General features: G+C 47.7%; 1 protein-coding gene across 3 annotated transcripts in view; it reads right to left on the bottom strand.

Annotated features, from left to right (window-relative positions):
• CBR4 (carbonyl reductase 4) overlaps nucleotides 1-22269 on the bottom strand; it is a 39652-nt gene that overhangs the window by 9443 nt on the left and 7940 nt on the right. For all 3 annotated transcript variants that reach the window (XM_015816546.1, XM_015816547.1, XM_015816548.2), the window contains exons 3-4: nucleotides 21003-21123; nucleotides 1905-2041 (exon numbers count right to left, since the gene is read on the bottom strand). In XM_015816546.1, coding sequence (XP_015672032.1) covers nucleotides 1905-2041; nucleotides 21003-21123 — 258 coding nt within the window. The remainder of the gene's footprint in view (nucleotides 1-1904; nucleotides 2042-21002; nucleotides 21124-22269) is intronic.

Genomic DNA, 22269 nt, shown 5'->3' with positions numbered 1-22269 from the left:
GTAGAAATATCCAAAATAGTTAAATAAAACCTGAGTCTGGAGAGCAGAGAAACAACACGCCTTGTCTGGGTAAGACTAAGTCAGAACTGGGCATGTGCGGCCAGGCAGGAGGCGTGGCTATCTCAGACTTAGTCTTATTGGGTACAAGGGACTTCAGGAAACCCAATCAAGTGGATTATCCATCCCTCATGCTGGAGAATCAATCTATACAGAAAAAATAAAGCTAAGTCCTTGTTACATTTTCTGTTTTAAAATTGAGTGAAAAATGTGCTTAATCACAGTCATTTTTAAAGCAATAACAATATAAAAAATATCTTCAGTGCTAAAGTGGAAGGTATTATGAAACTGTTATAATGTTTGGAATTTTTTGATTCTAAAGGAATCAAAGGAGGAGTACTATTTTGTTTTGAAATACTGAAAGGAAAGAGAAAACCCTTCTCTGGTGGAAAGCTCACCCCCAAAATGCCAAAAGTAGAGCATTAAATTATCATTTAATATCACCTTTAAAGCCCTTCATGGCTTGAGACCAGTTTACCTGAGGGACCATCTCTTGCCAGTCATATCTACCTGACCCATTACAGCAGGGAGGAAAGGAATATTGTGAGTCCCGTCCCTTAAGGAGATGCATCTGGTGGGACCCAGAAGAAGGGCCTTCTCCATGGTGGCTCCCTCACTCTGGAACATCATTCCCTCAGAGATTACACTGGCCCCCACTCTAACACTCTTTTGGAAGGCGCTGAAGACCTGGTTCTGCCAGCGGACCTGGGAAACCCAGAATGGGATAGAGCCCAGCTAATGGCTAGTTTAATGTGTGTTGTCGCTGGGGTGGGGGGTTATTATATTATTTTATTATTTTTCCTTATTTTATTTTTTATAGGGTGGTTTTCTATTTATGTAAGCCGCTTTGAGTCACCATGTGCGAGTAGGTAGCAATACAAATTTTCTAAATAAATAAAAATAAATAAATTTTTCAAAACCAACAGACTGTAGTGAGTCCTTGATCTCTTGTACCCAGAAGACTCATGAGCACCAGCTACAAGGTGGCAAAGTTTACAACTGGTAAGGAAAGGAAATAAAGACAAAAACGTAGTGTAACACCCTAAAGGAGAATTAACCGATTCTTACACGCAGGACAGATAAATGATCTATTGTACATTAATTAGTTATCCTAATAGCTTGATCTGGCATACTACAATTAATAAGGATGGTTGTAATCAGCATCCTTGACAGTCTTATAGTTTCTTAATGCATCAAAGAAAAGGAACAAAGATGATTAAGGAACTGGAGGCTAAAACATATGAAGAACAATTGCTGGAATTGGGTATGCCTAGTTTAATGAAAAGAAGGACTAGGGATGACATGATAGTACTATCCTAATATCTATAGGGCTGTCACAAAGAAGAGAGAGTCAACCTATTTTCCAAAGCATCTGAGGCAGGACAAGAAGCAATGGATGAAAACTAATCAAGAAGAGAAGCAACCCAGAACTAAGGAGAAATTTCCTGACAGTTAGAACAATTAATCAGTGGAATGACTTGACTCCAGATGTTGTGGATGCTCCAACACTGGAGATTTTAAGAAGATATTGGACAGCCATTTGTCTGAAATAGTATAGGGTTTCCTGCTTGAACAGAGGGTTGAACTAGAAGACCTCCATGGTCCCCAACTCTGTTATTCTATTAAGTATCATTTTATGCTGAAATGTAATGCACTTTCTGTAGGTAAAAGATACCACATACAAAGAAGAATTTTAGACCCAAATTATTAGGGATTTTTATAATAACTTTCAAATATATTAACTTATACAAAGGTATTTTTAAACACAACTTACATTATTTCCAGAAAAATAATGTATTAAATATAGTACTAAAACAATGAATCCAAGTTTGTTTAGGTAAGCATACCAACATTAACAATAGCACCACCCTGCTGTTGAATCATAGTCTTTACAGCAGCTTTAGATGTCAACATAGTTCCCAAAAGATTTGTCTGAAGCTGGGATATCATATCTTCAGATTTGGTTCGCAACAGTAGTCCATCCCTGGAATCAAGAAAAAAAATTAGTTGTATTTAATTGATTACAGTTGGGTCAATTCTGAATTTATTCTAATAATTTCATTATGAAGTTGTGTACCTAAACTTAACATACTATATTTATTAAAGGAATGTTGCTGATGAAGAATTAACTATCAAGCTTTGTATATTTCCATAATATTTTACCTATGTATCTTTGCTTAAACTATCATTTTGTAAGTACAATATATTTGAAGTTCTGAAGTCTTACAGTTTAAATATCTTTTAATATGAAACTGATATACAGAAAACTCTATACAATTCTGTTTAGCATTTTATCAGTATATAGATTCATAGGAATTAAGAGGATATTTCAAGATTATGTTTTGATCTTCAGTTAAGTGAGGTGTGCTGTGGAACAATGCAGTCACAGATTCTTTGGCTAATTCTGAATCTAAGGATCTAGGAACAGGGCTGTGACATCAAATGAGATCATGATTTCATCCTCATCTATAGTCACATCCCTGATTGTTCGAAGGCACTATAGTGGAGTGTTAATGGAGTGTTTGCTTCCTCTTGTAAGGTGCCCAAGATTTTGTGTTGATTCTTTTGCAATGCTGTATGTAGAGGTCCCTGGTAGTGATATGATTGGATGGAGGGATATGCCAGGTTTGTGTATTTTGGGGCATCCATAGAAACATGGGAAGATGGGTCTGCTGCTTCTCATCCATTCCACAGTACACCTGATTTAACTGAATACATGAAGATTGAAGCACCAAGGATTATGGATCTCATAAAACTCTGCATAACTACATATTTGATGGATAAATTTACCAACAAATTAAAGGTACGCCTATGAGATCACTGCTTTCAGGACTTATAGTGGACTTCATGTAATGCCTAGAAGCCATAGCACTTCCACAAATACAACCAAAAATAGGGGTTAGATATGTAGACCACACCTTCACCATAATAAAAAGGACCAATTAGTATACACCCTCAGAACTATCAATAACATTTTTAAAGAAATTCAGTTTACTAGAGAAGAAGAAAACAACAATTTGCTACCCTTCCTGGACATCCTGATCAGAAGAGACCACAATGGCAAATTAGAAAAGCATGTGTACAGAAAAATCACCCATTCTAACCAGGTGCTCCACTACCAAAGCAACTGTCAAGACTGATGCTCACTTTCACCTACACTTCCTCTTCACTCACAGCTTGACAATAATAGGGAGAGGGTGATTGGAATACAGGGGAGGGAGAACAGTATTCAAACATCTGCCTGCACCATGAGATATTGATGGCATCCAAGGGCACCCCGAGCAGATATCCTGGCATTGCAGACTGCTTCTCATATCAAAATGAAGAGGCGTGATTGATGGATGTTTTGGACTATGGTTGCCAAAGGGAAAAGGGGGGATTAACTACACTTTTGCACGGGAAACCCAGAGCTGGTTTTGCTTCTTCTGTGCCAAATGTGGCTTATTCAGTAAAGTTTTATACTCTTGGAAAAACAATGTCTCAGGAGTTCCTTTTTCTAGATTCGCCAACTGTACAGTTGACATTAAACCAGCTCTCTCTCTAGCAACCTACCTGGACTCCACCAGGATGTTAGCAGCTTCAGGATATCGGCAGCCAATCAAGACCCGGATGGGGAGACAAAGCTGGGGGGAGCCCCCTTTCGAGAGACTCCAGCAAGGACTCAAGCCGAAGCTGGAATGCAAGCAGCCGGCACACACCCCAACCGCCCACGTTCAAGGGGGAGAGAGCGATGAAGGGAACCTACCCGGGCCCTAAGGTCTGGTGGGCAAGCCACATAGGGAAGACAGCAGAAGCCCAGGACCAACCAGTCCCCCTTGGGGTCATGGTAGCCTGGGGGAGCAAATGGAAAACCAGGTGAGCAGCCAAGTGGAATGACCTGGCTGAGTGGAAGTTCCCAGCCATGGTTCGCAGCCCATCGATGGAACAGCTGAGGGAAAGTTCAGCGGACTGCAGGTCCAGGGAGCCACCTCACTTGAGGGCAGGAATCGCAGGAGCTAACATGGGTGCCATGAAACCTCTGTCTACCCCATCTCCTCCCCTCCTGCAGCTGATGGTGCCTACCCTCCTTGCGGTGATGGAAGCCCCCCACTAAGGGATGGCACCTCCCGTCCCTGCTGCCTCCCCACCAGTACATGCAGCCCCAATGGCAGCTGGAGTCCCTGCTCTGCTCCCCCTGGCAGCAGTGGGGTTGCCATCTGGATACATCTTGGTGTTACAGTACCCACTGCCGCCTCCCCTGGCGGTCCAGTTCGATGGGTGACCCAATAACCTGGCCTATTTCCTGACCCAGATCTAGAACTAGATGGAATGCTATGGAGTGATGAACCCGGAAGAGCACGCCTGGGTCAATGCCATTACATCTAACCTAGAAGGGAATGCCGCAGGGTGGCTGGTGTCTCTCCATAACAAAAGGGCTCCAGAGCTGCAAAATCTGGATGCTTTCATGTAGGCGTCGCAAGACAGATTCAAGGACCTCACGTCAGCCCAGCGAGCAGAGACCTGCATCCACTCCCTATGGCAAGGCAAAAAGCCAGTGGCAGAATACATCCAAGATTTCCGCAGCCTGGTGGCTCATCTGAGAGATTGGCCCAAGAGTATGCTGGTCTACCAATTCAGAAGAGGTTGAACAAGGAGCTGTATCATAACTGCCTATAGTGGGGGGTGCCTTGCAACCTCCAAGCATGGTACTAGCTAGCCACAAATATGAAGCTCAAACTGATGGCACAGGTACCTGGAACACATTGCATATGAGAACCAGTCCTAATGAATGCCCAAGAGACACCAAGTGCCCTGTGGAAGGAAAGGGGAGAAGCCCTGCCGGAGCCCAGGAACGTGTTTCCGATGTGGGAAGGAAGGTCACCGAGTGGCCAACTGCCTCACACTGCAACCGGCATCTGCACCACAAGCCCAGCCAAAGCAAAAAAAACCCACCTGCAAAGCCGAAAGAGAAAAAGCGGGTGGTTCAACCAGTCATGGAGGTGTTTCCCCAATCCAGAGAAGGGGAGGGAACTCCGATCCACGACAAGCCTGGCTTGGTCTTCTACAAAAGAAACAGTGAAGGAGAAGATGATCCGATGGTAAGTGGTACTAACATCCATATGATGATTCAGGTGGAGATTTTGGTGCCCTCTTTGGGAATAAGAGGGGGTCCTCATGCCTTATTGGATTCAGGGTGCACTTGATGCCAAATCAGCCTTCAGATAATGGAAAAACTAGGACTGAGGCTAAGGAAGTTAATGCAGCCCAGTGGATTCTCCTAGTTAGATGATTCCCTCATGGGAGGGATACCCGCAACCTGCCTAACAGAGCCAGTGAGCCTAAGGGCTGGGCTCCACATAGAGACTATATTTTTATTGTGGCTCCTGGAATGACTGAAACCATGATCCTAGGACTAGCCTGGTTGAGGAAATGGAATCCGTCAGTGGATTGGGACAGCAACAAGTGGCGTATGAGAAAGAAAGCGGCTAGCCAGCAGGAGCTAGCAAAAGTGCCAAATGCCAGCCACAAGCCTGCAATTAGGAAAGTGAAAGTGGAATCAGCTAATACACTAAAGGGGAGTGGGGAGTTAGGGCTGCTCATTCCAAATGAATACTGCGACCTAGCAGAGGTGTTCAGAGAGAGGCAATTGGACGTGCTCCTGCCCCATAGCTCCATAGATTGGGGCCAAATTACTCAAGCCGAAGATGTAGTCCATGATGCCAAGGGAGATGGAAGAACTTTGAGGGTGTATAGATAAGAACTTAGCCAGGGGATTTATCCATCCAGAGAAGTCAAGGATGGCTGCCCCTGTGCTTTTCAAGAAGAAGAAAGACAGGTCTCTTAGACTGTGCATGGATTACCATGGACTGAACTGTATCTGCATGGAAAATATGTATCCCCTCCCCCTTATGAGAGACATATTGGGTTACCTATCCAAAGGGAAAATCTTCACTAAACTGGACCTGAGGGAGGCATATTGCCAAATGAGAATTAAGAAGGGGGATTAGTGGAAAACCACATTTAACTGCCCCTTGGGTTGCTACCAATTTCAGGTGTTGCCATTTAGGCTGCAAGGAGCACCAGCAGTATTCATGCAGTTGATAAACCAGGTCCTGCATGAGCATCTGTATAAAGGGGTGCTGGTGTACCTAGATGATATTTTAATTTATATCGAGACTATGGAAGAGCATGTAAGTGAGAGCAGTACTTGAGAAGCTACGAAAAGCCCAGCTGTATATGAAACTGTCTAAATGTGACTTTCACAAAACCAACTGAGACTATCTGGGCTATCGCATTTCTAAGTATGGGGTAGAAATGGACCCAGGTAAGGTGAAGGCAATTCTGGAGTGGGAGGCCTCCCTGCACCAGAAGGCAGCTACAAAGTTTCTTGGGGTTTGTGAACTTTTTTTGGCAGTTCATTCCCACTTTTGCACAGATAGTCCTGCCGATCACCAACCTGCTCAAGACGGGGGGAGAGGTGAAACCCAAACCGAGTCAGCCACTAATTTGGTCCAGTAAATGCCAAGTGGCCTTCGAAAAGCTGAAGTGGCTCTTTGCCGCACAGCCAAACCCAGATGAGCATTTTATAATCTAGGCCTATGATGGTGAACCGATGGCACGCGTGCCACAGGCGGCACACAGAGCCGTCCCTGTGGGCACGCGCGCCATCGCCCCAGAGGGAGGCGGGGCCAGGCTGCTCCCCTCCCCCTCTCCACATGCACCAGTGCTCTCGCTCTCTTTCTCTCTGCACTGGGAGTCAGGGAGCAGCTGCAAGAGCTGGGCAGATCCAGGCTGGGTGGTGGAGGAGTAACAAGGTCACCGGAGAGAGTGAAACTGGGAGAGGTAGAACTGCTAGGGCTGGGAGGACCCAGGAAGGGGAGCTGGGGAAGCAGGGTCTCTGTGGGCGATTCAAAGGGAGGCGACGCAGCAAGGCACACAGCCCTGTCTCCACACACGGCACACAAACAACCTTCCTTCCTTTCTAGACTAATTGAACCCTAGTCAAGACACACTGATATGTGTGCACACACACACATATACATACACACACACACACACATACAGATATGTACATACACACACACACACACATAGTATGTATGCATGTATATGTATATGTATAGGTGTATATAGGTGTATGTATAGGTATACATATGTGTGTGTATGTGTGTATGTGTGTGTATGTGTGTATGTGTGTGTGTATGTGTGTATGTATATGTGGTTCCAAATAACCACATATATCACTAGAAACTGAGCACAAAAGTTTATAATTACTTGAAAAATATAAGAGTATATGAAATGAGCTTGGATGATGAGTCCTAGAATTCTCTACCCAGCAAATCTGGAAGGAAGAATCCAAGTTGGAAAAAGCTGGATAGCAATCGGACTTGGTGGAGGAAGACCTGCCATTTGTATGGCTGGTTCTTCAGGCCTTCTGGTTATCAGTGAGCAACTAGTTTTTCTAAAAAGAAAATGTACAGGTAGTCCTCTATTTACAACCACAGTTGAGCCCAAAATCTCTGTTGCTAAGTGAGACAGCTATTAAATGAATTTTGCCCCATTTTATGTCCTTTCTTGCCACAGCTGTTAAGTGAATCACTGTAGTTGTGAAGTTAGAAACACTGTTGTTAAGTGAATCTGGCTTCCCCATTGACTTTGCTGGTCAGAAGGTCGCAAAAGGTAATCACATGACCCTGGGACACTGCAACTGTGATAAATATGACAAGTCTCTGAATTTTGATCATGTGACCCTGGGATGCTGCAATGGTTGTGTGAAAAATGGTAAGTCGTTTTTATTTTCAGTGCTGTTGTAACTTTGAAGGGTTACTATATGAACTGTTGTAAGTTGAGGACTAATTGTAGTAAGTTTCTTCTACAGCAGACATGTCAAACACAAGGCCCGGGGTCCAGATGCGGCCCGTGAAGTGGTTTCATGTGGCCTGCGAAGCCATCCTGGAAACAGTGAGGGAATGGCCCCCGCTGCCTTGGCCCTGGTCACACACCCTTCTGCCAGAGACCCTCAGATCTGTCCCACTTGTGCTCAGGCCCCACAGGCATCCTTGACGTGAACGATGTAGAGCTGGCCATGCCCACCCAATAGGCCACACCCACTCCATTCACACTTACCCAGTGTCGTGATTCTGTGCCAGCCTGTGTTCCCAACAGCTGAGTCTGAGGAATCTGAGGAGGAGGTGGAGGAGGCATTTGAAGGGCCATCAGGGTCAGAGGGAGGCTCTGATGAATTATAGGACTCACGACTTGATGAAGAGCCTGGGCCCTCCAGTCGTGTTCCTGATGAAGCTCAGCTGTGTGAGGGGACTGAATCAGACTCAGACGACGCACACCTGATGGACTTGCTAATTGATGCTCGCGCACGCAGGCAATTAGCAAGGGTAAATCAACAGCAGTCTATGGGACAACTCCAGAGAAAACGGAGAAGGCACCGAGAGGCAACGCCTTGGAACTGCTGTATAAAAAGAGGAGGTGTGGGCGGTGCTGGTTGCTGAAGGCAACCGTTTGTAAGAACTTCCAGGGATCATGGTTTGTTTGTTTTACCGATGAATGTTTTGTTTAAACTCCTGCTCTGTCTGATTTTTTAACCAATTATCTGTTGGAAAAGTATTCTGTTGTTTTTGTTTTTGAGCAAACTTATCAGGACTGTTTTTGTAATAAAAAGGGGTTGGTTTTCCCAGCCTACTGTTAAAGAGGAGCTTGTTTTTGTGACGCAACAAAGACGGACGTAGGCTGGGACAGAACAGTTTACCTTCAGCCTAATCCCCTACTATTATGGAGCAGCTATGTGCTGAGAACACCCAGCTCTCCCAGCAACTGGCTTTGTTATCTGCCCAAGTTGCTCAGCTATCTGCCCATGTTTCTGCTGCTCCACCACCACCCAGGAGAAATTGCCAAGTGGTGAGGCCGGACAAATTTGATGGCAACCCGGACATGTTTCCTGTTTTCATGGGACAATGCCACCTGTATATCAGTGTAAAAGCAGATGATTTCCCCACTGACTGGGATAAAGTGGGGTTTATGATAAGCCTGCTCTCTGGTTCTGCAGCTCATTGGGGCACACCCCTGCTAGCCCAACCTAGTCCATTGATGGACAACTTTGTGGGGTTTTGTGATTACATGCGGATGATGTATGAGGACCCCATCAAGACTCAGACAGCTACCCAGCATTTGAAAGCTCTGAGGCAAGGCCGACACCCCCTGCAGGGCTATATCAGTGAATTTCGGCTGCTTAGCCAGGATTCACCCTGGAATGAGGCTGCGCTCATGGACGCTTTCCAGGATGGATTGTCGGAGGAGATGCTGGATGAGCTGGCCCGTGTTGATGTTCCCCTGGACCTTAATGGGCTCATTCATCTCTGTCTGCGGATCGACGCCCGGCTGCAGTAGTGAAGGAGTCGCCGTGCCACCCCAGAGACCCGTACTGCCCCCGTTGTGCGTGAGACTCCGGTCCAGAGGGAGGAGCCAATGGAGTTAGGTGCTGCCAGACCTCGCCTATCGGTGGCAGAGATGAACAGGCGACGTTCGGGGGGGTTGTGTTTTTACTGTGGGGACCCTGGGCATTTGGCCGCTTTCTGTGACTGAGCCTGTTCCGAGACTGCCATCTGCTCCCCTGTCGGGAAATGGCACATGCCCGACCTGAAAGGCCTTTTGGGTCGGGCATCCCGCAACACCGAGCCACACCCTTCAGATGCTGCCCACGGACCCCCAAGGCATTTGATTTTGGAGGTGCACCTGATTCTCCCTAGGTTGCCCAAGGGGATTCCCATCCATGTCTTGATTGACTCTGGGGCCACGACAAACTTTATGGACGCAGCATTTGTGGCTAAATGGGCGATTCCCCAATGCCCGGTGGATCCGCCGATGTTAGTGGAGACCATTGATGGTCGAGTGCTCCTGTCTGGGCCAATTAAGGCTGCCACGCAACCGCTATGTATTTATTTATTATTTATTATTTAAATTTATATACCGCCCTATCTCCCTTACGGGACTCAGGGCGGTGAACAGGCAATAATAAAAATCACAATAAATATTAAATAAAAAGCCTGCTCTAAAATATCCCATATAAAAACCCCTACCAAAACACAATCAAAACTACGCCAGGCCGGCCGCATGGAATAGATGGGTTTTTAAGGCTCGGTGGAAGAGGCGCAGGTCCGTAGTTGTACGTAGATTGGGGGGTAGGTCATTCCAGAGGGCAGGAGCTGCCACAGAGAAGGCTCTCCCCCTGGGGTTCGCCAGCCGGCATTGACTGGCCGACGGCACCCTAAGGACCGGGAGAGACACCCTCGCCTGACCAGCTTCCCTCCATAAACCATCCTCCGCCAGAACGTTTATGGATCCAGGTAACGGTACCTCGCGAAATTTTCAACAATGATTGTGGAACTTCGCGTGGGCCTTCCGGTGTCCGTCGGTCACGTCGAGCGCGTCCTCAGGTGTTACATGGGAGTATCTAGAGGCCCCCAAAATCCCTTGCACGGCCGCATTCTGAACTAGCTGGAGCCTCCAGGTGCACCTCAAGGGGAGCCCCATGTAGAGAGCATTGCAATAGTCCAGGCGGGAAATGAGGGCTTGAGTGACCGTGCGTAGGGCGTCACGATCCAGAAAGGGGCGCAACTGGCGTATCAGGCGAGCCTGATGAAAAGCCCCCCTGGCCACGGCCGTCACATGATCGTCTAAAGACAGCCGAGCATCCAGGAGGACGCCCAGGTTGCGGGCCCTCTCCGCGGGAGCTAATGACTCGCCCCCGATAGCCAGAGATGGAGCCAATTGGTTATGTCGTGACGCCGGAAACCACAGCCACTTGGTCTTGGACGGGTTGAGTCGAAGCCTGTTCCTCCCCATCCAGACTCGCACAGCCTCCAGGCACCGGGACATCACTTCCGCGGCATCGTTGGGGTGGTCCGGGGTGGAGATGTACAGCTGGGTGTCATCTGCGTACTGACGAAACTCCACCCCGAAACAACGGATGATCTCACCCAGTGGCTTCATATAAATGTTGAACAGGAGAGGCGAGAGGACCGACCCCTGTGGTACCCCACAAGTGAGGCGCCTCGAAGTCGACCTCTGCCCCCCTGCCAACACAAATTGCGACCAGTCCGAGAGGTAGGAGGAGAACCACCGTAAAACGGTGCCCCCCAACCCCAACCCCCCTAACCGGTGCAACAAGATACCATGGTCGATGGTATCAAAAGCCACTGAGAGGTCTAGCAGGACCAGGATAGAGGAACAGCCTCTATCCCGAGCCCTCCAGAGATCATCAACCAACGCGACCAATGCCGTTTCTGTGCTGTGCCCAGGCTGGAAGCCGGACTGGCGCAAGTCTAGATAGTTTCTTCCAGGTGCTGAGGGAGCTGTCGTGCCATCAGTTCACATGAGGAGGCCATCCAGTTTTATATCACATCAGACCTGCATTTCCCCGTGGTCTTGGGACTGGCATGGCTCCGGGCGCATGACCCACAGATTTATTGGTCACAGAACTTGGTCACCTTTCCAAGCTTACAGTGCGTGGATCACACCTACCACATCTGTGCCGGTCAGGTAGAGGGGCCCATGGGGGTCTCCTTACCCTCTGAATTGGCAGATTATGCTGATGTTTTCAGCGAGCCTGAGGCGGATCAATTGCCCCCCACAGGCCCTATGACTGCCCCATTGACTTAGTCCCTGACGCGCCTCTCCCAGTGAGGCGTTTGTATTCCATATCGGACCCCGAGTTGGCCGCATTGCGGGACTTTTTGGACAAGAATTTGGCTCGGGGTTTTATTCGGCCCTCGTCCTCGCCAGTGTCTGCACCTGTGCTCTTTGTCAAGAAGTAGTCCGGTGAATTGCGGCTTTGCTGTGATTATAGGAAATTAAATGCCATCACGGTGCGCAACCGATACCTGCTGCCCATCATCCCCAAACTCTTGGACCGGCTCCGTGAGACAAAGATCTTCACAAAACTGGACTTGTGTGGAGCTTATAACCTTGTCAGAGTTCGGTCGGGTGATGAGTGGAAGATGGCGTTTGGTACTTGGTACGGGCACTTTGAGTACACAGTGATGCCATTCGGCCTGACCAACGCCCCTGCCGTGTTCCAGCACTTTATGAATGACATCTTCCGGGACTTCTTAGATCAGTTTGTCGTGATCTACTTGGACGACATCCTGATCTACTCCCGATTGCGAGAGGTGCACCATCAGCATCTCCGTCAGGTCCTGCAGCGGCTCCGAGAACATCGGCTATATGCCAAACTAGAGAAGTGCCAGTTCTACCAGACGACTATTGAGTTCCTGGGTCACCGCATTTCTCCCGAGGGCATTGCCATGGAGCCGAGTAAGGTCGAGTCTCTGCAGAGTTGGCAACCCCCACGTCATGTGAAGGATGTCCAGCGACTTCTTGGGTTCACCAACTATTATCGGACTTTCATCCCCGGGTTTGCTACCATGACAGCCCCCCTTACTCGGCTCATGCAGAAAAAGACTCGGTTCCAGTGTGATGCTCCAGAACAACGGGCTTTCCAGGCTTTGAAGGAAGCCTTCATGAAGGAGTCCATCCTGAAGCATCCTGACCCGCAACGGCCATTTGTCGTGGAGGCGGATGCCTCCGACATTGCAATTGGGGCAGTGTTACTTCAGGCGACGACGCCCGGCGGTGCCCTCTTTCCTTGCGCGTACTATTCATGGAAATTGAATCTGGCGGAGCGCAACTATACCATCTGGGAGAAGGAGCTACTGGCCATTAAAGTGGCGTTCGAGGCCTGGAGGCATCATCTGGAAGGGGCGCATCATCAAATCGAGGTCCAAACGGACCATAAGAATTTGGAAAGCCTGCAGACCACTTGGAAATTGAACCAACACCAGATCTGGTGGTCTCTCTTCTTTGTGAGGTTCAATTTCCGGGTGACGTACGTACCCAGCGGTCACAATCAAAGAGCGGATGCTCTGTCCAGGAAGCCCGAATATTCCCGAGCAGAAGACAAGCTTCTGCCCGGGACAGTGCTCCCTATCGAGTCTTTTGCTGCGGTGCGGGAGCCGATAGATGTACGGGCTCGGATTTGGGAGGCCCAGCAGCAGGATGGGTGGGTGGCTCAGCGAAAGGAGGTGGGGCCCAATTCCCCATAGACAGTCATGGATGGACTCCTCCACTATTGTGATCGGCTCTATGTTCCTGGAGGGCCGCTCAGGGGACTCATCCTCAGCCAGTGTCACGACAATCCTGCGGCGGGGCATTTTGGCCTGTTCAAGACCCTGAACTTGGTCTCCCGTACCTTCTGGTGGCCCCGAGTCCGACACAACGTCCAGACCTACGTCTCATCTTGTATCCCATGTAGGCAGGCTATGTCAGCGACAGGGGCCCCACCCGGACTACTGCAGCCCTTGCCGACACCCAAAAGACCCTGGGGGGCTGTGTCCATGGACTTCCTGACGGACTTACCCCCATCTTCTGGATTCACGACGGTGTTCGTGGTGGTGGACATGCTGACCAAGATGGTGCACTTCATCCCATGCCGTGGCTTGCCGTCTACCCACGCCACCGGTCGCATGTTCATCCAGCAGGTGTTCCGGATGCATGGTCTTCCTGATAGGGTTGTGTCCGATAGAGGGGCCCAGTTCACAGCCCGTTTCTGGCAGGGGTTGATGCAGGCATTGGATGTCAAGATCTGCCTCTCATCCGCACATCATCCCCAAACTGACGGAGGGACCGAGAAGGTCATCGAGATCCTGGAGCAATATCTGCGCTGCTATGTCAATCAACAGCAGAACAATTGGGTGGACTATCTGGCGGTGGCTGAGTTTGCGTTCAATAACTCACAGCACACCTCCACGCAGATGACACCATTCTTAGCCAATGTGGGCTATCACCCTCGGTTTTTCCCTCTTTCCCCACTAGACGCACCGGGACCACCAGCGAACGACTACATGGCAGAGTTACAGGTGATCCATCGATTGGTGCAGCAACAGTTAGAGAAGGCCAAGGCTGACCACAAAAGGTTTGCTGATCGGTCGAGGCGGGATACGCCTCCACTAACGGTGGGAGATCGGGTATGGCTGTCCACCAGGAACCTATCATCAACCCGGCCAGCCAAGAAATTAGACCACCGATATGTAGGACCGTTCCCAATCGAGGCTGTCATCAATCCGGCTGCCTATCGCTTAACTCTGCCATGTTCCCTGCGGGTACATCCGGTCTTTCACCGTTCTCTGTTGGTCCCTGAGCAACCGGCGTGTCCACTCCGCCGAGCCGAACCTCCCCCACCAGAACAACGTGATAGAGACAGTGCTCCCGAGTACAAGGTTGCCAGCATTCGGGACTCCCATTGGGTGAAAGGCCGCTTCCAGTACCTGATTGAATGGAAAGGCTATGGACCAGAGGAGTTCACCTGGGAGGATGCGACCACTGTTCATGCCCCTGCTTTGGTGACCGCCTTTCATGACCAATTCCCATCCTGACCACATCTGGATCGGCAGACCCGGGGGAAGGGCCCTGCGGTGCGGGATAGTGTCGTGATTCCGTGCCAGCCTGTGTTCCCAACAGCTGAGTCTGAGGAATCTGAGGAGGAGGTGGAGGAGGCATTTGAAGGGCCATCAGGGTCAGAGGGAGGGTCTGATGAATTACAGGACTCATGGCTTGATGAAGAGCCTGGGCCCTCCAGTCGTGTTCCTGATGAAGCTCAGCTGTGTGAGGGGACTGAGTCAGACTCAGACGACGCACACCTGATGGACTTGCTAATTGATGCTCGCGCACGCAGGCAATTAGCAAGGGTAAATCAACAGCAGTCTATGGGACAACTCCAGAGAAAACAGAAGGCACTGAGAGGCAACGCCTTGGAACTGCTGTATAAAAAGAGGAGGTGTGGGCGGTGCTGGTTGCTGAAGGCAACCGTTTGTAAGAACTTCCAGGGATCATGGTCTGTTTGTTTTACCGATGATACAAAACAAATTTGAGGACGAGACAGACTAAAAAATTGGTTAATAGACAACCTTTTCATAAGACAACAAAATGTTTTTGAGCAAACTTATCAGGACTGTTTTTGTAATAAAAAGGGGTTGGTTTTCCCAGCCTACTGTTAAAGAGGGGTTTGTTTTTGTGACGCAACAAAGACGGACGTAGGCTGGGACAGAACACCCAGTAGGCTGCACCCACCCTGGCCACACCCACCCGGCAACCCTGAGGGCAACCACAATGCTGATGCGGCCCTCAATGACACCCCTGTTCTACAGTGAGCTACTCATCAGATTTATTGTCCCAAAGGCCATTAGTCCTCCATGTCTGTTTTGCATCCAGTGGGCAAATGGGAAAATCATGTGGTATTTCTCAAAGAAGTGGATGTGGTTTTGTGATCTGATTACCAGTTTCTGCATTAAGTATCATTCTTTTTTTTTATGCATGGCTCAATTTTCGCAACACATATTAATTGCCTGTCATCCACACCCACCCTGGCCACACCCACCCTGGCCATGCCTAGTGTGCCACACCCACCCAGTGGGCCACGTCCACCTGGCACCTGGCGATACATAAGTGGGTTTTGGGTTGCAATTTGGGCACTCGGTCTCTAAAAGGTTCACCATCACTGATCTAGGCAGATGCTAGCGATGTGGCAGTGGGGGTGGTTTTACTGCAAAAGAATGAAAGAGGGGAGTTGCAACCTTGTGCCTATACTTCTTGCAAATTATCGGATACTGAGAGGTGTTGGGTCATCTGGGAAAAGGAGGCTTATAATGTCCAATGGGCTCTTCTGACCTAGAGGCACTTTTTAGAGGGTAATAAGATCCCATTTGGGGTAAGGACAGACCACAAAAACCTAGAGGCATTAAAGATCCCAAGGAAGATATCCCCTAAGTAGTTGAGGTGGGCTCAACATTTTAACCCTTCAATTTCACCCTTTGCTACTTGCCTGGGGGAAAAAAATCTTAGCAGATGCCCTCTCCCACATGCCCCAGTATAGAAGTACCCGAGAGGAAATAGTTAGCTCCATCATCCCATCCAGACAGCTCACAGCGCCAGTGCTTACAAGTCAGCAGAGAACAGCCCCTCTGCAGCCGGCTGGGGACTTGTTGACGCAGCCGCTTAAATATGCCTTGGGGGGGACAAGTGGTTCCAAAGACATAAAGACAAATTGATGTTAAAGGAAGGTTTGGCATGGAAGAGAAGAAAATTGTACATCCCAGCCAGCCAGAGGACCTCGCTTCTGCAGAGGAGCCACGATGTGAAAACCACAGGCATTTTGGGTTTGTGAAAACCCTTCATTTGGTAAAGAGACAGTTTTGCTGGCCAAAGATGAAAAAGGACATAGATACCTATGTGGCCAGTTGCCCTATATGTGCCTCCATGAAATGCCTACCTCGGAAGCCTCCAGGCTTGCTACAGTCGGTAACCCCCACTAACCCATGGGAGGAGATACTCATGGACTTTATTGTGGAGCTACCTAAGAGTGCTAGGAATACTGTCATTAACATGTTCTCAAAGCAAGCATACTTTGTGGCATATCCGAGAATTCCTTCAGTCCGCATCCTAACCAAGACGTTTGTGCAGCATATCTATAGACTGCATGGGGTCTTGAAGCGCATTATCCCAGACCGGGGGGTGCAGTTCACAGCAAAGTTTTGGCGGGAATTTTTTAAAATGATAGGCTCTTCCCAGGGGCTTAGCTCCGCTTATCATCCTAGTACCAATGGAGGCACTGAACGTACTAACTCATTGGTAGAGCAATACCTGTGCTGTTATGTAAATTATCAACAGACTAATTGTGCCGAGCTCCTACTATTCACCGAAGTGGCATATAACAACTCGGTGCATAGTAGCACAAGTTTTACCCCTTTCAAGGTAGCCACAGGGACTATGTGCCCATGCCAGAATTCCCACAGGGAACCCCATCCTCAGTGTCATTGGCTAGTGGATAGATTCTTTGAAAGCCATGTGGGGCACCATGCGTGAAGGACTGAATAAGACTAGGGAAGTCAAAAGAGGCAAGCAGATCGAAGAAGAGCCCCCCCCGGAGAGAATTTAGAGTGGGGGATAAGGTGTATTTGTCCACAAAATATCTAAACCCAAGGTAGCCCTGTAAAGAGATAGTCCCAAATATAAAGGACCTTTCCAAATCATCTGCATTGTAAACCTGGTGATGGTGGAGCTGAAGTTGCCAAAAAGCCTTAGGCTGGTTCACTGGTGTTTCACTGCAGTCTTTTAAAACCTTTTTGAGATTCTAGGTTGAGACCAATCAGAGAACCACCTCCTCCTCCCATCCTAGTAAAGGGAAAGGAGCACTATGAGGTCAAAGAGTCTCCTTAAGTCTCAGTCTCTAGGTGTGCCTTGTCGATAGGGATGGGGCGCTCTCCTCCCGAGTAGTTGAGCCTGCCTGCGTTGTTCCCTCCTTCTCTCCACTCTCCGTGCTCTAGGATCAGGAGGGGGTGGCTCTTGCTCATCACCTGAGTTCTATCTCTCATGTTCATTCTGTCCCAATCCTGCAAGGCCCTGGCCTGCCTCTGCCTGCTCTTCACCCACATTCCTCTGAAGCCACACACCTCTCCCTCAACCTCCATAGGCTCCAGTTCCAGCTCATTTTCCTCAGCAGATTCAGGCTCCGACGGAGGCATGACAATATGTTTATTACTGTTTCAGGTCTATCCTTCAGGTCTTTTTCAGATCTATCCTTCTTCTAGGGCAAGGGTCCCCAACCCCCAGTCTGTGAACCGGTACCAGGCCACGAAATGCTAGCAACCGGGCCGCACGAACAAGCAAAGCCCCATCTTTGGGATGCAGGCAGCACACAAAACCACGCACTCTCCAGTCCGTGAAAAAAACGTTTTCCACAGAACCAGTCCCTGGTACCCAAAAGGTTGGGTACCTCTGTTCTAGGGGGGTCGGCATGTCAAGACTGATTCACACTTTCACCTACACTTCCTCTTCACTCACAGCTTGACAATAATAGGGAGAGGGTGGTCGGAATGTAGGGGAGGGAGAATAGTATTCAAGCATCCATCAACACCATAGGACATTGCTGGCATCCCAAGGACACCCCGAGTAGATGTCTCAGTATTACAGGCTGTTTCTCATAACAAAATGAATAGGCATGATTGATGGATGTTTTGGACTGTGGGTGGCCTGTAGGGAAAAGCGAGGATTAACTACACTTGCTTTTGTGTGGGAAACCCAGGGCTGGTTTCACTTCATCTGTGCCAATGTGGTTTATTCAGTAAAGTTTATACCCTTGGAAAAACAATGTCCCAGGAGTTCCTTTTTCAGGATTCACCAACAGGACAGTTGACAGCAACAATCCAACCTCCCACAAGAGAAGCTGAGTAAGGACTTTATTTAGACAAACCCAAATGTATTACAGCAACTCAGAACAACATAAAAAGGAAATGGAGCATCTATACAACATATTCCAACAAAATGGACATCCATGCAACTTTATCAAAAAGTCTCTGACCACTCAACACAATACAGCACAACCAACACAAACCCTTAAAAGAATTACATTGCCATACATCAAGAATATCTCAGAAACCACCAACAGACTACTACAACTACATGGAATTAGCATAGCACACAAGCCAACTAAAGCCCTCCAAAACATCCTAAGCAAACCAAAAGACCCAGCAATCCCAGAAGATAGGAGTCATCTACAACAGTGCTTTTCAACCTTTTCACAAATTTAGGATATGGCAATACTTGAGTACCACCAGTCGCCTAGCAAGGTGTCAAAAACTTCATGACCAAAAAAAAGAGAAAAAAATGATAAAGTACAGGTAGTCCTCAACTTACAACAGTTCGCTTAGTGACTGTTACAACAGCACTGACTTATGACCATTTTTCACACTTATGACCATTGCAGCATCCCCAGGGTCATGTAATTTATATTCGGATGCTTGGCAACTGATTCATATTTATTACGGTTGCAATGTTTCAGGGTCATGTGATCCCCTTTTGCAACCTTCTGACAAGCAAAGTCAATGGGGAAACCAGATTCACTTAACAACCACGTTACTAATTTAACAACTGCAGTGATTGACTTAACAAATGTGACAAGAAAAGTTGTAAAATGGGACAAACCCATTTAATAAATTTCTCATTTAGCAACATAAATTTTGGGCTCAATTGTGGTCATAGGTTGAGGACTATCTGTACATCCGCTTACCACACTTTAATGGAAAACTTGTGCCTGATTCTCTGACATTAATCTTTGCACTGTTCTATCTCCTTCTCTCCCTCTGCTTTGTTTCAAAGAAGCCTCTCCTCTTCTCCATCTCTCTTTCTCCGTCCCCTTCTCTTTCCCCGTCGTCTTTTTTTTCTTTGCCTTTCCCACCAAAACCTCCTTTTTTATATCCCCTCCTCTCTCCCCCTCCTTCTTCTTTTCTCTTCGGTGCAACTCCAGCTGACTCCTCTCCCCCAGGCCGTGTGCTGCTCCATCTCTCTTTCTCCGTCCCCTTCTCTTTCCCCATTGTCTTTTTTTTCTCTCCCTCTCCTGCCAAAACCTCCTCCTTTTATATCCTCTCCTCTGTCCCCCTTTTCCTCCTTTTCTCTTTGGTGCAATTCCAGCTGAGTCCTCTCCCCCAGGCTGTGCTCTGCTCCCAGAAGCACCAATCAGCTGGTGCCCTGCGCCAATCAGCTGGAGCCCAATCCTGGGTGCTCAGCAGAGCCCCGGCAACACCGCAGCTCTAACTGACTCACCCACAGGCCTGTGCAGCGCTGCCGCCGCTTTAGCTCATCCCCCTGCTACACTTTTACACTTTTTTAATACTTTTTTTTACAGTTCTTTTCAACCCATCATATGCATACCACCTGCCAGGTGCCGACCTACCACCAGTGGTATGTGTACCACAGGTTGAAAAGCACTGATCTACAACATACAATATAAGAACTGGAACAACCAACTATGTAGGAGAAACAGGCAGAAGATTGGCAGAATGCATGCATGAACACCAACTGGCAGTCAAAAGGCATGATGAAATTTTTTTAATTTCACAATATATAGACAGATTTAACCATAGTTTCAATTGGGAAAATGTGACAATCTTACACCAGGCCAAATCCAAAAATGCCAGGGAATTTCTAGAAGTCTGGCACTCTGATAAATTAGCCATCAATAGATACATAGACATTAACAATATCTATAGACTATGCAAAAGAGACTATCAACCAGCCCAAAAGGGAACAAAAACACTCAATCACCTCTCCACCAGCAATCAGCACCCAGATGAGCATAGATTAACTCCAAGTTAATATCAGACCAATCAAGAAATTGCCAAAGAACCAACAGTAAATAGCCCCAAACAAAGAATCTCTAAGCCTCCCCCCACCAACACTGACAGAGAAGCCACTAGAACAGTGGTGGTGAACCTATGGCATGCATGCCAGAAGCAGCACTCGGAGTCCTGTCTGTGGGCATGTGTGCTGTTGCCCAAGCAGAGTTTGCCAGAGTAGCAACCACATGACGTTTGGAAGTGACAGGGCAGGAAGTGAGCAAATAAGCAGCATTGGCCCCCCAGAGATGGCAAGGGACTGGCGCCGGCCACACTCACGCAGTCTGCCATGACCACTGCAGCCACGCCCACCCAGTAGGCCACACACCCCACCCACCCCGGGGGCACCACAATGCTGATGCAACCCTGGCACTTTGCGATAAATAAGTGGGTTTTGGGTTGCAGTTTGGGCACTCGGTCTCTAAAAGGTTCGCCATCACTGCACTAGAATATAAACTGATAGCAAACAGCACTCCTTACTAGAACTGATGATATTACCTAGTTTGGGTAATGAAACATCTGCAAGAAAACAAGTAAACTCAGAGAGCACCAAAGACCTCTCAGTGTTAACTACTGTAAAGAAGGTATAATTATTCTCTCTGTATGGGTCTCTATGTCTCTATATTTCTTCTATAATTTATGTATTTTTATTCTATAAAACAAAATAAACTGCATGCTGCTTTTTATACAAGGTATTTTCATATGTTACAATTTAAATGTGAAACTAACCTGTTGATACCTGCAGCATTAACCAGATAGCGTATATGACCTAATTTGTTCTCTATTTCTTTAAATGTTTTTTGGATGGCTTCTTCTTTGGTGATATCACAACTCAGTGCAAGATGACCTGCTGTGTTGAAATGAAATCTATGATGACATGTAAATTACTCAAAATCAGGTTTGCAATTCTTAAAGCAGAACTATTGTAAAAAGAAGTAGTAATTTTTAGATAACTGAAAACAAGAAACAGTAAGGGTGCAAGTTTTTTTCTGAACAGTATCTATTACTGAAAAATATTACCGTATTTTCCGGCGTATAAGACGACTGGGCGTATAAGACGACCCCCAACTTTTCCAGTTAAAATATAGAGTTTGGGCTATATCAGGGGTAGGCAACCCAAAACACTCAAAGAGCCAATTGGACACGTTTCCCACCGAAAACAAAACACTGGGAGCCGCAAAACCCTTTTGATATCTAAAATGAAGATAAGACTGCATATATCCTTTTTTACCTTTATGATATACAGTATGTGTGTGTGTGTGTGTGTATGTTTGTGTGTGTATATATAAAATAAAGGTAAAAAAGGATATATGCAGTGTTATCTTCATTTTAGATGTCAAAAGGGTCTCTCTCTCTCTCTCTCTCTCTCTCTCTCTTTATTTATTTATTTATTTATTTATTTATTTATTTATTTATTATTATATTTTTACCCCGCCCTTCTCCTTGCGGACTCAGGGCGGCTAACAGCCTAATAAAAACAAATACAAAAGTACAAAAATACTACCATTAAAACGTAATTAAAAGGAAATATTAATTTGGCCTTTGTTATTTTAAAAATTGTTTTAAAACCCAACTAAAAATACCCCTGAGACCAGTCCTGCCAGCTTAAATAGCCATGTCTTGAGGGCGCGGCGGAAGGAAGGGAGATCCGGGATCACCCTGATCTCTGGGGGTAGTTCATTCCATAGGGTGGGAGCTCCCACCGAGAAGGCCCTCCCCCTGGGGGTCGCCAGCCGGCACTGTCTGGCTGACGGCACCCTGAGGAGACCCACTCTGTGGGAGCGTACTGGCCGATGCGAGGTAATCTGAGGCAGAAGGCGGTCTCGGAGATATCCAGGTCCGATGCCATGGAGCGCTTTGAAGATGATAATCAACACCTTGAAGCGCACCCGGAAAGCCACCGGCAGCCAGTGCAGCTCGCGCAGTAACGGCGTTACATGGGAGCGACGAGTCCCTCCTAACACCGCCCGCGCGGCTGCATTCTGGACTAACTGGA

This window comes from Protobothrops mucrosquamatus, unplaced genomic scaffold, assembly GCF_001527695.2.
Source record: "Protobothrops mucrosquamatus isolate PMUCROS unplaced genomic scaffold, P.Mucros_1.0 scaffold464, whole genome shotgun sequence".
Taxonomy (NCBI): Eukaryota; Metazoa; Chordata; class Lepidosauria; order Squamata; family Viperidae; genus Protobothrops; species Protobothrops mucrosquamatus.
Note: the sequence above shows the minus strand (reverse complement) of the source record. Positions and strands in the feature narration are given on the sequence as shown.